The sequence below is a fragment of the Panthera tigris genome, chromosome C2 (assembly GCF_018350195.1).
Source record: "Panthera tigris isolate Pti1 chromosome C2, P.tigris_Pti1_mat1.1, whole genome shotgun sequence".
NCBI classification, from domain to species: Eukaryota; Metazoa; Chordata; class Mammalia; order Carnivora; family Felidae; genus Panthera; species Panthera tigris.
In genome coordinates this window covers 70,813,549-70,828,137 of record NC_056668.1, presented here as the reverse complement: position 1 = coordinate 70,828,137, position 14,589 = coordinate 70,813,549, and the positions used below count along the sequence as shown (strand labels likewise).

The 14,589-nt window shown below is 34.6% G+C and overlaps 1 protein-coding gene across 3 annotated transcripts in view; it reads left to right on the top strand.

Annotated features, from left to right (window-relative positions):
* The window catches only part of FYTTD1 (forty-two-three domain containing 1), a 40,498-nt gene that overhangs the window by 13,609 nt on the left and 12,300 nt on the right, over nt 1-14,589 (top strand). For all 3 annotated transcript variants that reach the window (XM_042998507.1, XM_007090929.3, XM_007090930.3), the window contains exons 2-3: nt 2,543-2,671; nt 11,824-11,972. In XM_042998507.1, coding sequence (XP_042854441.1) covers nt 2,543-2,671; nt 11,824-11,972 — 278 coding nt within the window. The remainder of the gene's footprint in view (nt 1-2,542; nt 2,672-11,823; nt 11,973-14,589) is intronic.

Here is a 14,589-nt window from a genome sequence, read left to right as displayed (position 1 = left end):
GATTATATATATACATGGACAACATATGTATACATACATACACATATATATATTCATGGAAGAAACTTTTTCATAAAAGTAGCTCATTGTAATGAATTTTTGTTTTGATACATACTCTGTCTACCTGAGTAGGAAAAAGCGATTTTCTTCTTTTAAATTGGAAGAATCCATAATAGATCATTTAACTTGAGGATTTAGATAATAAAGCATTTAAATATAAAACAATTTTATATTTGTATGCTTTGCTGCTTTTAAATTTTTTTTTATTTTTTATCTTTTTTTATTTTAAGTAGGCTCCATGCCCAATTTATGGCTCATGACCGTGAGATCAAGAGTTGCATGCTCTACTGACTAAGCTAGTCAGGTGCCCCTGCTACTTTTAATTTTTAGTTATGTTTATACTCTAAAATGCCATATTTCAAAAATAACCTTGTTAGTCAAAATTATACTCTGCCTCTTTTTTTTTAATGGTTCCCAGAAAATTCATTTTTTTGTGTGTACTTTCATGGCTCTGAGATTTCAGACTTCTGGTGAAGAATAAGTAGCACTTGTTAAAGGAAAGTAGTGTTTTGAAAGTGTTCAAAAATATTCCCTGTCTCTTGAGAATTTAACATGTTCATGTATCTGATTTCATGAAGCCTTTTTATTTTAAAATAAGTGTTTTTGAGTGTCTTTAACTTGGATGAATTTATGTATATTGAAGGACTGATCTCAAGAAGATAAACTACTTTGGGGAGATTCGAATTATTTTAATGAATATTTGTGATGAAGTTTTAAAGATTACTGCTGGGTTAGGTAATGTAGTAATATATAAGAAAGGATCCCTATAATATATAATTGCTTCTTTTACTTTAGAAAAGACTATATTCATATAGTTGTTAGGTTCTTTGTGTTTAGAGCAGCTTGGAAAAAATGATAGAAGTTAGTTAGTTTTGTGAAATTTTATGAAGCTGTTGACCAGGTCTATGTGCTTTATCAATTATCAAACGTAATATTGGAGTTGGGACTGTGGAGAAAGTATTTGGATATTTTTTAATTTTTTATTAAAAATTACACCTGACACGGGGCTTGAACTTATGACCCTGAGATCAAGAGTCTCACATGCTCTTCTAACTGAGCCAGCCAGGCACCCTGAAAAATTGAGAGAAATAAAATTTTATTAATATATGTTAATAAATATTTATTAATATTTATTTAATTTAGTTATTTGGGTATTTGAGTATTTTTGGCTTCTAGTAACTTTGTTTTAACATTTGTAAATAGAAATCTAGAGTATAGTTTCCTGACCTTCATTCACATTGTTGTGCTGTGGTTTTAGAGCAATGTTATGTTTGTGAATTACTTTGGTAGGAGAGTTTGAAAGTGAGGCTTTGAAGGATCAGGTAGAAAGAAAAACAAGATAACCCTGAATTATTTTGCTAGAAGAGTGGAGAACCCATAGTACTTTCTTTTTGTGCTATACCTTAATCATGTAGTTTTTTGATTTCATATTTGCTGTTTACTTGTCTGTTTCCATAATTTTAAAACTTTGTTTTAATGTTTATTTTTGAGAGAGAGGCAGAATGTGAGTCGGGGAGGGGCAGAGAGAGAAAGAGGGAGACACAGAATCCAAAACAGGTTCCAGGCTCTGTTTGAGCTGTTAGCACAGACTCCACGAGGGGCTTGAACCCACAAGCTGTGAGATCATGACCTGAGCAGAAGTCGGATACTTAACTGAGTGAACCACTAGGTGCCCCAAGATGGTCATCTTTAAAAACCGGAGACTTGGGGGAATCTGGGTGGCTCAGTTGGTTAAGCATCTGACTCTTGATTTTGGCTGAGTCACGATCTCATCATTTGTGGGTTTGAGCCCTGCGTTGGGCTCTGTGCTGACAGCATGGAGCCTACTTGGGATTCTCTCTCTACCTCCCTCTTTGCCCCTCCCCTGCTTGTGCTCTCTCTTTCTCAAAATAAATAAACATTTTTTTAAAAAGCTTAAAAACTGGAGACTTCTGTGATTGTGGAAAGTAAATAAGAGTAATTTTTGTAAACAGATTTTTGCTTATTTATGTGTCTGATAAATACTAGGGATAATGGACATCTTTATTAATTGGTATATCTGCTTTGGGCGATTGATTTGAACTTTTCCTACCAAACCTTTCTTTAGTATTCCAAGTATATTGGCTGATTTTTTTTTTTTTAATCTTATTATTATCCTCTTAGGAAAGTGCTTTCAAAGTAGCAAAGAAGTTGGGAAATCTATCAACTAGAAATTGAGACTGAGTGGGATGCCTGGGTGGCTCAGTCAGTTGCGCATCCGACTTCGGCTTGGGTTGTGATCTCGCAGTTTGTGGGTTCGAACCCCACCTCCGGCTCTGTGCTGACAGCTTGGAGCCTGGACCTGTTTCGGATTCTGTGTCTCCGTCTCTCTCTGCCCCTCCCCGGCTCACACTCTGTGTCTCTCTCTCTCAAAAATAAATAAACTTAAAAAAAAAAAGAAAATGAGACTGAGTGATTGAGTCATTAAGTTAAAATGAAAATAATTACATTTCCTATATCACAGATGATATCATCAAATTGAATCGAAAGGAGGGAAAAAAGCAGAATTTTCCAAGACTAAATAGAAGACTCCAACAAAGTAGTGCCCGACAATTCAGGATGAGAGTACGATGGGGAATCCAACAGAATTCTGGTAAGTTTTACAAGTAAGCTTCAATAAAGATCTGTTATTTGTGGGTTCATAGTATATTATTTTTAATTAAAACATGGAGGAAATATGTTAGTGCCCTTTGTGATTACTTTCAGATTTTTGTGTAATATTGAAATCTGGTAAACATGTTAAGTTGCCTTAAGTAGGTGATAACCCTGTTTCTTAACAGTATTATGGGATTTTTAAAGTAACCCCAATGTATAAATAGTATAAATTATATTTAGGGCTACAGTATTGTAAAGGATCTTACATATCATGAGGTTTTAGCTCCTCCTCAGGTGTTTCTTTAATAGTTTATCTGGTGAATAGTTACATAACTCCAGCATCCACATCTTCAGTGAAAGCATACCACCTCAAAAGACAACTCCATTATTGGAGGAAGCTCTATTTACTACAAAGTTATTTTAATTTGAATTGAATCATGCCTACCTATTAACTCTATGGAGTTACAGGAAACAAACTCCCTTTTCTGTATGAGAACTTTTTAAGTGTGTGGAGACTTCTACATGGAAAATATTTCCAGAGTGTTTGCATTATCATCTAGGACTTCTTAGGATTTGTTAAATCCTCCAGAGGTAACACTCGGAATAGAGTGCCTTAGATATGACCTAATGATCTTGGAACTCTACGTATATAGCTAATTTTGGCACTTTGGAAGCTTATTTATTTATAACTATCTTGTTCCAAAATGAATTTAAAGCAATAACTGAACCCTACTAACTGTATATGACTAATTTATTTTTTGCAGTTATATTAGTGTTTTAGAATAAACTTTTGTTCAAATTAAAAAAAAAAAACTCTAGATCTTTTTTTTACACATGTAAAAAATGTTTCATAAACTAGCTCCAAGTTGAGTTTTATCCTGTGTTAAAAAACATAAAAAATCATTATCAGTGGGTTTAACATGATTGTATTTAGTTCTATATCTAACAGTTAATATGCCATCATACTCTCAAAATATGTTTGTAACTGAGGTTAGACCCTACAAAAAATTTTATTCTTCTCTAATTTTTTAAATATAAACAAGTAAATTTTGTGACATAATCTAGTTGTAGCAAATGAATGTTTAATTCCAGTGATTTATATTTAAAGACTTATGTTATTCAGCATACCATATTATATATGATTTGCTTTAAAATAACTTCAAAGAAAATCATATAAGCCAGAAATACATTTGTTTACACTAGCCATATGTTAAATATGTGATAAATTTCTTGAACTGACCAGGTTCTCAGGATATTTGAAGATGTGATCTTTTACTTCAAGGAATTTCTAATAACAAAGATAAGACAGGAAACATGGAGTTGAGAAATGTCATAAGAGAAATTCCAACAGTACTATAGGACTTCAGACAGATTTTGTGCTAAGAAAATCAGTGGTGGTTTAATGGATAAGGTGAAATAGGATCTAGTCCATGAAGGATCAGAAAAGCTTTCCTTTTATGGGGGTTATGATCTGAGCCTTAAGATAAATGATATCTAGGGGTAGCTTATGATCTTATAAGATTGAACTTGTGCTTGTTCTCCAATTACATGTAACAGAGCCTAAAATAGAACAGCTGTTGCTGTCACTGAATGTGCAGAGAGATAGGAGATTGTCTCAAATTCTGATTGGTTAGAAGTTCAGATTTCCACATTGTAATGTCAGTGAGGATGTTAGCTTGAGGTAAGAGAACACTTAAGACAGAGAGCCCTTGGCAGGCTCTCAAATTATTTTTATTTTTTAAAATACCAGGTAACTTTGTATTTTTTAAAAATTTTTTAATGTTTTATTTGTTTTTGAGAGAGAGAGAGAGAGGGACAATGTGAGTGGGGGAGGGGCAGAGAGAGAGACAGGGAGACACAGAATCTGAAGCAGGTTCCAGGCTCTGAGCTTTCAGCACAGAGCCCGACGCGGGGGTTGAACCTATGAACCACAAGATCATGACCTGAGCTGAAATTGAGACGCTTAACCAACTGAGCCATTCAGGCACCCTCAAATAATTTTTACTTATTATTTTTTAATATTTTATTTTTTGAAGTAATCTCTGCAGCCAACTGTGGGGCTCAAATTTAGAACCCTAGATCAAGAGTCACATGCTATACCACTGAGCCAGTGAGGTGCCCCTCTCAATAAATCATTTTTGATGGTTGAACAAATAAGTGAATAAAATCTTCCTAAATCTTTGCCCAAAATATAGTCACTCATTAAATATTTGTATAAACAACCTAAATATTCTTCAGTGGGGCAATACCATATAGTGACAGTTTCAAAGTATTGTCCAGGGATCCTGGGGAATCTCCAAGACTCAAGGCATCCATAAGGTCAAAACTATTTTTATAATGATACTAAGACATTAATTGTATTTTCACTCTTATTCACATGAATATATAGTGGAGTTTTACAGAGTCTACATGATGTGTGATAATTAAATTGAATGTGGTAGCAGATATGAGAATCTAGCTATCTTCTATTAAGGCAGACACCAAAGAGATTTGCAAAAATATAAAACAATGCTACCCTTCCTTTTAAATATTTTTGTGGTTTTTTTTTTAGAAAATGATTGTTATTTTTCATTAAAAATGTTATTTGCCCTGCATTAGGTTTATTGTTGTTTTAATGAAATAACAAATAGTTTTTAAATATTTAGTTTTCATTTCTAAAGTGTGATAATATCCATAAACATAAGCCCACAGAAACAAAAATTCTAGAGCTCTCAATAATTAAGGGTATAAAGAGGTCCTGAGACCAAAAAATTTGAGAATGCTGTTTCTTTTAGAGGTAGACAGGAAAATATTTGTATACTGCTTTGGAAAGGAGCCAGTAATGCATTCACTCTGATTCGACATTTCCCAAAAAAACCCTCAAATCTTTGTGTAAGATTTTTATAACCTCTCAAATCAGACTCCAGAAATTACTGAGGCAAGTCAGTAAAGGTGTGAAAGAAATTCGTGAAGGGATTGAGCAGAGGATTCAAAGATGAAAATTCCTGTCTCTAGTTTTAATTGTTCTCAACCTTGGTGACACCTGTGGAGCATTATAAACTAGAACAATGCTCTGGTTGCACTCTATTTCTACTGAAGCAGAATCTGCAGAAGGAGGGCCTGGGGATTTTTTTTTTTTAAGCTCCATACGTGATTCTGATACATGACTAGGGTTAAACAACTGCTCTAGTACAGCTGAAAATGTGAAGGGACCTTCATAGAGGTAGTAGTTGCAATACTGAGAATGAAGGTACTCTGGAAAGACAGGAGAACTTTTAGAAGGGCTGGAATGGATGAGAACTAAGAAAAGGTGGGGCACCTGGCTGGCTCAGTTCATAGAGCATGCGACTCTTGATCTTGGGGTCATAAGGTCAAGCCCCATGTTGGGTGTAGAGCTTGTTTAAAAAAAGAAAAAAAAAACTAAGAAAAGACTTATTGTATTAGATGAGGCCTTTAGTACCTCTTTATAATGCCTTTTAGAATACAAGTCACTTACAGAAGGTAAGGAGAGAATTGGGGCTGTATGTATAGGTCTTTCTTAACTTTATGAAACACAACAATGAAAAGGTGAAAAATAGAACCGTTGCTAAAGTTGAGGTACAGCTGGTGAAGTTTGTTCAAAGGTATAAAGGGAGGGAGGGGTTAATGGATGATAATGTTTGCTAGATGGTAGAGGAGAAGCCACTCATAGAAATAAAAGTGGAAAGGATAATGAGTATGGGAACAGTGACTATAGCACTCAGAAATAGAAAGCACCCAGGAATAGAATTCTATCTTGTACTTTTCTCCTTTTAATAAGTTTTATTCTTGTTAAAGAGACTTTTCTCATGCATCTTTCTCATCGAAGCTTAAAACTTTGGTATAAAAATGGATTCCTCCTCTCTTTCTTTTTGCTCTGCTAATTCATTCATTCTTTTGGAATACTTTCAAATTTCTTTGTTCCACTCCCAATCCTTTATCATGTCTTGTTTGAATACTACAGTAGCATCTGAATGGTCAGATGGAATGGTCTCACTGCCTTCCTTCTTCCCTCTTCCCTCTTCCATTCAGTTTAAGATAATTTTGGGGTGGTTCAGTCAATTAAGCGTCTTGACTTCAGCTCTGGTCATGATCTCACGGTTTGTGGGTTTGAGCCCCACATCGGGCTCTGTGCTGACAGCTCAGAGCCTAGAGCCTGATTCAGATTCTGTGTCTCCCCTCTCTCTGCCCCTCTGTTGCTCGTGCTCTCTCTCTCTCAAAAATAAACAAACATTAAAAAAAAAGGGGGGGTTGTGGGAGAGGGGGTGGGCTAAATGGGTAAGGGGCATTAAGGAATCTACTCCTAAAATCATTGTTGCCCTATATACTAACTTGGATGTAAATTAAAAAATAAATAAAAAAGAAAAAAGACTATATGGTTTAAAAAAAAAAAAAAAAAAAAGATACTGCTTCTAGACTAATGTAACCCGGTCATGAATTCTGTGACTTCTCATTCCTTGTCAAGTATATTCTTTATCTCCATGTGAAGCATTCTGATTTGAGCCCACCACATCCATTTACTTCTTATTCTCATTCTAAAATTTTTTAGGGTTTATTTATTTATTTAGAGAGCGGGGCTCAAACCCAGGAACCATGAGATCATGACCTGAGCTCAAAACAAGAGTCCGATGTTTAACCAACTGAGCCACCCAGGTGCCCCTCTTATCCTTATTCTAAACTGTATCTCTGTATGCTATGGTTATCCATGTCTTTGTACTTTTAACTTTCTGTCTATCTTCCTATTCAAATTTTGTCCATTTTATAATGCCTAGCTAAGAGCCCACTTTTTTGGTAATAGTTGCTTTTCTTCTCTTTGGAAATGTGTCCTAGATTATATTTTGCTTTTTATTCTTTAGTTTTTGCAGTTTGGAAAATGTTCAGTTTTGGAGCCATGCAAACTGGCGCTTAGAGCAGTAACTGTGCCATTTTCTGTGACATCTGGGTAGTCACTGTTCTTCACCTCACTTCACTCACCTGCAAAATTAAGATGTTAGCATCAATCTCATCAAGTTCTCGTTTAAAGTACTCGGCCCAATGCATTAGCAGAGTTAATGGTATCTGTTTCATTATTTAATACAAATAAAAATAGTAGTTGTAGATTTAATTAGACAAGTTTCGTCAATATGCTTAATCTTTATTTGGTTGCAATTCTAGAAGGAAATAATACATATAATAACAGTAATTTGATTTTCAGGGGTGTCTGGCTGGCTCAGTCAGAAGAGCATGCAGCTCCTGGTCTCGGGGTTGTGAATTCGAGCTCCACGTTGGGTGTAGAGATTACTTAAATAAAACTAAAAACAAAACAAAACAATTTTATTTCAAAATTTTAAAAGTTGTGTTTTTTCCTCATTATAAAAGTAATAGCATCTGCACTTTGGGGTTGAGGCAGAGAACCCAAAAAAGGAACAAATCTGGAAGACTCCCTGTCACACTGAGTTGCCATGCTGGTGGAAATCACTAGGAAGCCATCTATGAGTGTGATGCGACTTAAATTCAGTGGAGGATGAGTTGGGCCTAGGAGTAGATCTAGATAGATGCCTAGAACCCAAAATTTAAGGCGTCGCTCACACTTAGATTTTGCGCCTTTGGTTCTTCTCTTGCTTCACTGTAGTCTCAGCTTACAGGGGAGGGATAAATGAGTACCACTGGATGTTCCGTGCAACAGAATGAGTCTTGAGGTATACACTGGAATCTGGAAGTAAAAATAAAAATTCTTTCTTTAAAGACGGTCCAGTGCCCTCTACTTACAAAGCTTAACATTATGCCAGTTGGTAAGAGAAATGTTCCTATAACAGAAGTAAGGCAGTAAAGAGTGAAATGGGAGCAATAAATTGGTAAATGCTTCAACCATTATAACAAGCTTTCCCAATTGTCTTGTTGAACTCTGTTCTCAAAATAGGTACACCACACAAAAGCATTCTAGAATTAGATACGTTTGGGAATACATACACTGTTATACCCAACTTAGAGATTCATCACACATGTTAGTCCTAAGAAATCCTTTAGTAAAGAAAACTATTTTAGCTTTTAGTTTGGACATGAAACTTTTCTGTTAGAAGACCTGTTACTATATTGTAGATGTGTAGTATTATACAGGATACAATTCTGAAGACACTTCCCCCAAAATTAGAGTTAAAATAAAAATGCCCAGTATCACAGTTGTCACTTAGCATCGGTCTCTGAAATTTCTGGCTATTGCATTAAGAAATAGAAGAATTTGAGGTATAATTATTGGAAAAAAGAAGACAGTATCATTTGTAGATAATAATGGTTGTTGCTTAGTAATCCCCAGAAATAATTTGAAAGCCTATAGAACTAAAAAGTAAGTTCAGTGGGATGACTGATTAAAAGTTGTTAATTAAAACTCAATAGCATTCTGTCACCCCAAGAATGAGAGTATGAAAATTATTATTAGAAAAGGGATCTTTTTTTGTGATTGACCAAAAAAAAAAAAGTAAAAATACCTAGTAATAACCTTAATAAGAAATATACAAGACTTATGTGAGGAAAAGATTAAAGCTTCACTGAGCCAGTTTAGTCACAAAAGAAGTGGAAAGACATACTACATTCATGAATATTGTAAACATGTTAATTATTGAAAAATTAATTATAAATTTAACATAATTCTTCTTGCAAAGCATCAAAGGATATTAGAACTTGACCCCAGAAAACTGACTTAGGAGCATGACAGTTCATGAATGGAAGAATAGTGATAGCCAAAAACACATAGAAAGGTCCATTCTCACTAGTAAACTACCAAATAAGACAAGATTTTTTTTTTCAAATACTAAGTGATAAAGATTAAAAAGAATATTCAGTGTTATCAACGATAGGGAAAAAGTGGCACCCTTATGTTCCTGGGAATATGAATAAATAGTCATTCTAGAGGGGATTTTTAAAAATATGAATCAGAATCCTTAACTTCCTTTACCATTTGATACAGCATATCAGGAGTGCCTGGGTGGCTCAGTTGGTTAAGCATCTGACTCTTGATCTCAGCTCAGGTCTTGATCTCAGGGTCATGAGTTTAAGCCCTGTGTTGGGCTTCACACTGGGCGTGGAGCCTACTTTAAAAATTGGGGTGCCTGCATGGCTCTTGATTTTGGCTCAGGTTATTATCTTGTGGTTTGTGAGTTTGAGCCCTGTATTAGGCTCTGTGCTGATGGCACGGAGCCTGCCTGGGATTCCCTTTTGTCTCTCTGCCCCTCCCCTGCTCTCGCACATGTGCACATGCTCTCTCTCAAAATAAACATTAAAAAATAAAAATAAATTAAAAATGGAAAAATTAACATATGCTCTTATAATGTTGTTAGTTCATATTACTGATAACTTGGCAGCTCTGTAAAATTAGAGGTAAATTTATATATAACAAATAAAGTACAGGTTTTTTTAATTGTCCAGTAGAAAAAATAACCCTGAAAAATCATGCTTTTTTGCCCCTGTAGAAAGACAGTTACCAGTTTTGTTTAATATAGCTGTCTTATTTAAGCATTCTTTTTTTTTCCTCCACTGAATATAAAATCTAGCTTTTCCAAATTTCCTTTTGAATGGATTTGTTTCCCTGCTGTGCTCTTATTAATGAGTTAAATAAAAGTTTGTTGCATCTTTATCCCCCCGGAAAATGTTATCTATAATGTTATTGTAACATTTATAGTAGTTTAACATTAGAAATAAGTGAAGTGAGGGACGCCTGGGTGGCTTAGTTGATTAAGTGTCTGACTTTGGCTCAGGTCATGATCTCGAGGTCTGTGAGCTTGAGTTCCATGTCGGGCTCTGTGGTCACAGCTTAGAGCCTGGAGCCTGCTTTGGATTCTGTGTCTCCCTCTCTCTCTGCCTCTCCCCCACTCACACTTTGTCTGTCTCTCTCAAAAATAAATAAACATTAAAAAAAAATTCTTTTTTTAAAGTGAAGTTCTGAGGTTGGTTGGATCAAGTATGGCACATTAAAAAATGATACAGTGAGGGCATCTGGCTGGCTCAGTGGGTAGAACATGTGACTTTTGATGAGTTCAAGCCCCACATTGGGCATGGAGCCTTCTTTAAAAAAAAAAAAAAAAGAAACAGTAATAATACAATGAAAGAATCTAAAAGACATGGGATAATATTCACAATACAGTGTTAATGCCTACTACAAAATAGTACATAGACTAGGAAATGTGGTTGCCAGGAAGATTGACTCAGTGTATCTTCTAGGCACTTGGTACTACAAAATTGTGAATTACCTCTGTGAAAGTCTTTTGAATTGTTTAAAAATAGTTGAAATTAAAAATGTTAACTTTTTAAATGTGTAGGAGTAAAAGACAAGAAAGACATACAATGTTAGTGGTTATCCCAGGGTGATAAGATAATGGGTAACTTTTATTTTCATTTGTACTTTATATGTTTCTAAGATTTCTGTGGCAAGCATGTTTATTCATAATTGGAAAATATTTAAATAGATAAGATACACAATGGAAAGGCAAAGGCAAGTTGTATCATGCCACAGAGATTAAAACATGTTTATTGGAGCTCAATTGGGACTTCAGCAAAAGTAGTTTAAATACAGTAGGAATGAAAAAAATAAGCCAGATTGCAAGATAGTAAGTAAATCAGATACCAGATAGTGATCCATTCAAGATCAGTGTCCCTCAATAGAAATAAAATGTGAGCCACATGTGAATAATATATTTTATTAAATCTGATATATCCAAAATACCATTGCAGTATATAATTAATATAAGGTTATTTATGAAGTATTGTACTCTTTGTTATATCTTAATTCAAACTAGTCATATTTCGGGTACTCCATAACCACATGTTGTTAGTGGACACCACATTGCACAGGGAAAGTTGTTTATTGATAAAGTAATGCAAGAGAGAGGATAGCTATAGGGAAAACATGAGAATCCTGTAGTCCCTTTGCAGTCCACTATAGCAATAGAACTCTTTGCGGTGCAGTTTATTGCCCTTTAAAAATGAAATATTTTATGTAATACATGTAAATACGTGAAAATAACACAATATTATATAATAGTAATATAGGAAATATTACATAAGTAATACTAAAAAATAAAATCCGCTCTGCTAAGAAATAGAATACCCTATGACCTGTGTGCCCTTCAGTTGCATTCTTAGATTGATATTTTTTTGTCTTTTTTTTAAACCTCCTAATAGGTTTTGGCAAGAATAGTCTGAGCCGGAGAGGAAGAGTAATGCCTGGAAAGAGACGTCCTTATGGAGTTATCACAGGCCTTGCAGCTAGGAAAGCAACTGGAATTCGAAAAGGAATTAGTCCTATGAATCGACCACCTCTAAGTGACAAGGTAGGGTGATGGTTTAATCATGCATCAGATACTCTTTTCCTTTAGTTGTACTAATATTTCTGTGAATGAGTACAATATTCTCATTGAGGGAGCATTTTATGTGAATATTTTGATTTTTTTTTTATGTAGTGCTTTGGGTCTTCTATAAAAAGTGAAGGAAAAGTACTGTCATTCATGAAGAATACCTGAATTTCCACATTCTTAAATAAAATTTATGTAAAATTTTTTAATAGGTTCCTGATTTTCTTTGCCTCTGCGTGTTTGTTTATGTACAATATTGACAAATTATTGAGGTATAATTTTATACAATAAAATTCATCTTTTTAAGTGTACAATTCAGTGAATTTTAGAAAATTTACAGAGTTGTACAATCATCACAACAGTCTAATCTTAAAACAGTTCTGTCACTCTAAAAAGAAATCTCTTGTCCATTCATAGCCCTACCTTGTCATCTACCTCAGGCAACCACTAAATTACTTTCTGTAAATTTTCTGTAAATTTGCTTTTTCTGCACATTTCATGTAAATGGAATCATATGATAATATGTGATCTGGCATTTAGTATAATGTTTTTGAGGTTGGTCATGTTGTAGTATGTATCAGTACTTGATTCTTATTTATTACTGAATAAATATTCCGTTATATGGATATACCATACTTTGTTTATTCATTCACCAGTTGTGGGACATTTTGGTTATTCCCATTTTTTGGGTATTATGAATAATGTCGCTGTGAATGTAAGTAAGTAAGATTGTATGAACATAGGTTTTCATTTGTCTTGGATAGATACCAATTTTTAATTAGAGTGCAATCATTTACTCACTATGAGTTAACTACTTTTCAGATTTTAATGAAGTTTTAGTTACTTCTCAATGAGTAATTTTTGAATTGGCTAAAGTGTTCCTTTGAATAGTTTTACAAGTAGTTTTTCTTGTGATTCTTATATATTTTATTCTACATATTTATATTCTATATATTCTATATTTTTAAATCTTTTTGGTTCTCTGATTATGCAAAAAAGACATACTTGTAAAAAAATTCAGGACTTCATTCTTTAAATTATCTTTTTTTAAGTTTATTTTTGAGAGAGAGAGCGAGCAGGGGAGGGGCAGAGAGAGAGAAAGGGAGACATAGAATCCGAAGCAGGCTCCGGGCTCTGAGCTGTCAGCACGCCAGGCCTGAACTCATGAGCCATATCGTGACCTAAGCCAAAGTTGGATGCTTAACCGACTGAGCCACCTAGGTACCCCTCTTTAAATTATCTTTAATGTGCGTCTTCTGGTTAAGAACCACAACTGTCTTAGATCCCTTAACTTTTCAATATTGCCACCACCAACAGTTGATTTCACCTCTAAAACTTTATCGCAGAACTTAACTGTTTATTGGAAATTGGAAAACATTAAGAAATATGGATACTGGGAGGGTGATTGGATTTAAGTGCTATCTTATTGATCCAGTAAAAATATTAAATTACCACATGTGATAGTCTTTTGAGTTGTTTGAAAATAGTGAAAATTGAAAATGTTAATTATAGAATGCTAAGAATGTGCTAACTAGTAAGATCCACATATTCAAAGTTGAATAAATTTGTCAGAGATAAGGTTTGAAAAAGTGCTGTTTCTTAAAACCTTTTCCTCATTCAGAATATGGATTAATAGTCTGATTAGGACAAAAATAGTACTTTATAATTTAGAAACCTGTTTAAATATAAATAACTCATATTATCCTTTTCTATTCATTAAACAATTTACCTAAATAACTTAATTGGTCTTGAATTGTTACATGTACTTAGAAATTTTATACCTTAAAAAAATATTTTGACCATAATTAGATGTTGTTACTTTATCTCTCACTTTCCACAGTTGATGTGAATTAGTGAGATTTTATTTCAGTAAAAATGTACATTTTCTTACCTATGAAGTGAATGACTAAGTGGGAAAGATAGCATACTCATTTATATCACTAGTATTTTCTGAGAGCAAGTGGGGGCTGTGCTAACAGGGGAATGGTTGTCTCTAGGAATGAATTTTCTTTTTGTTTAGAGACAGATTAAAATAGCTGTCAGGTAAAAGTTGTGTTTAGGTTCTTTTCTTCCTTCCTTCCTTCCTTCCTTCCTTCCGTCCTTCCGTCCTTCCGTCCTTCCGTCCTTCCTTCCGTCCTTCCGTCCTTCCGTCCTTCCTAGAGAGTGTGTGCAGACCGGGGAGGGGAAGAGAGTGAGGGAGGGAGAGAATCACAAGCAGGCTCAATGTTGTCAGCTCAGAGCCTAATGACGTGGGGTTCGATCTAATGAACCGTGACATCATGACCTGAGCCAAAATCCAGAGTTGGGTGCCCAACCAACTGAGCCCCCAGGTGCCCCAGTGTTGTGTTAGGTTTTTAAGGGATTCTTCTAGTGGCATATAGAACTTTGTCAGTGTCAATTAAATAAATTTTTTTGTCTTTTAGATTCGGAATTTCCCAAACTTGAGAGTATGTTATGTTCCATAGAACTTTTGACTTGATTTTGGTAATATTAAACCATTTAATACTTCTGTGAACTTAAAAAATTTTGTTATTGGGGCACCTGGGTGGCTCAGTTGGTTAAGTGTCCGACTTCAGCTCAGGTCACGATCTCGCGG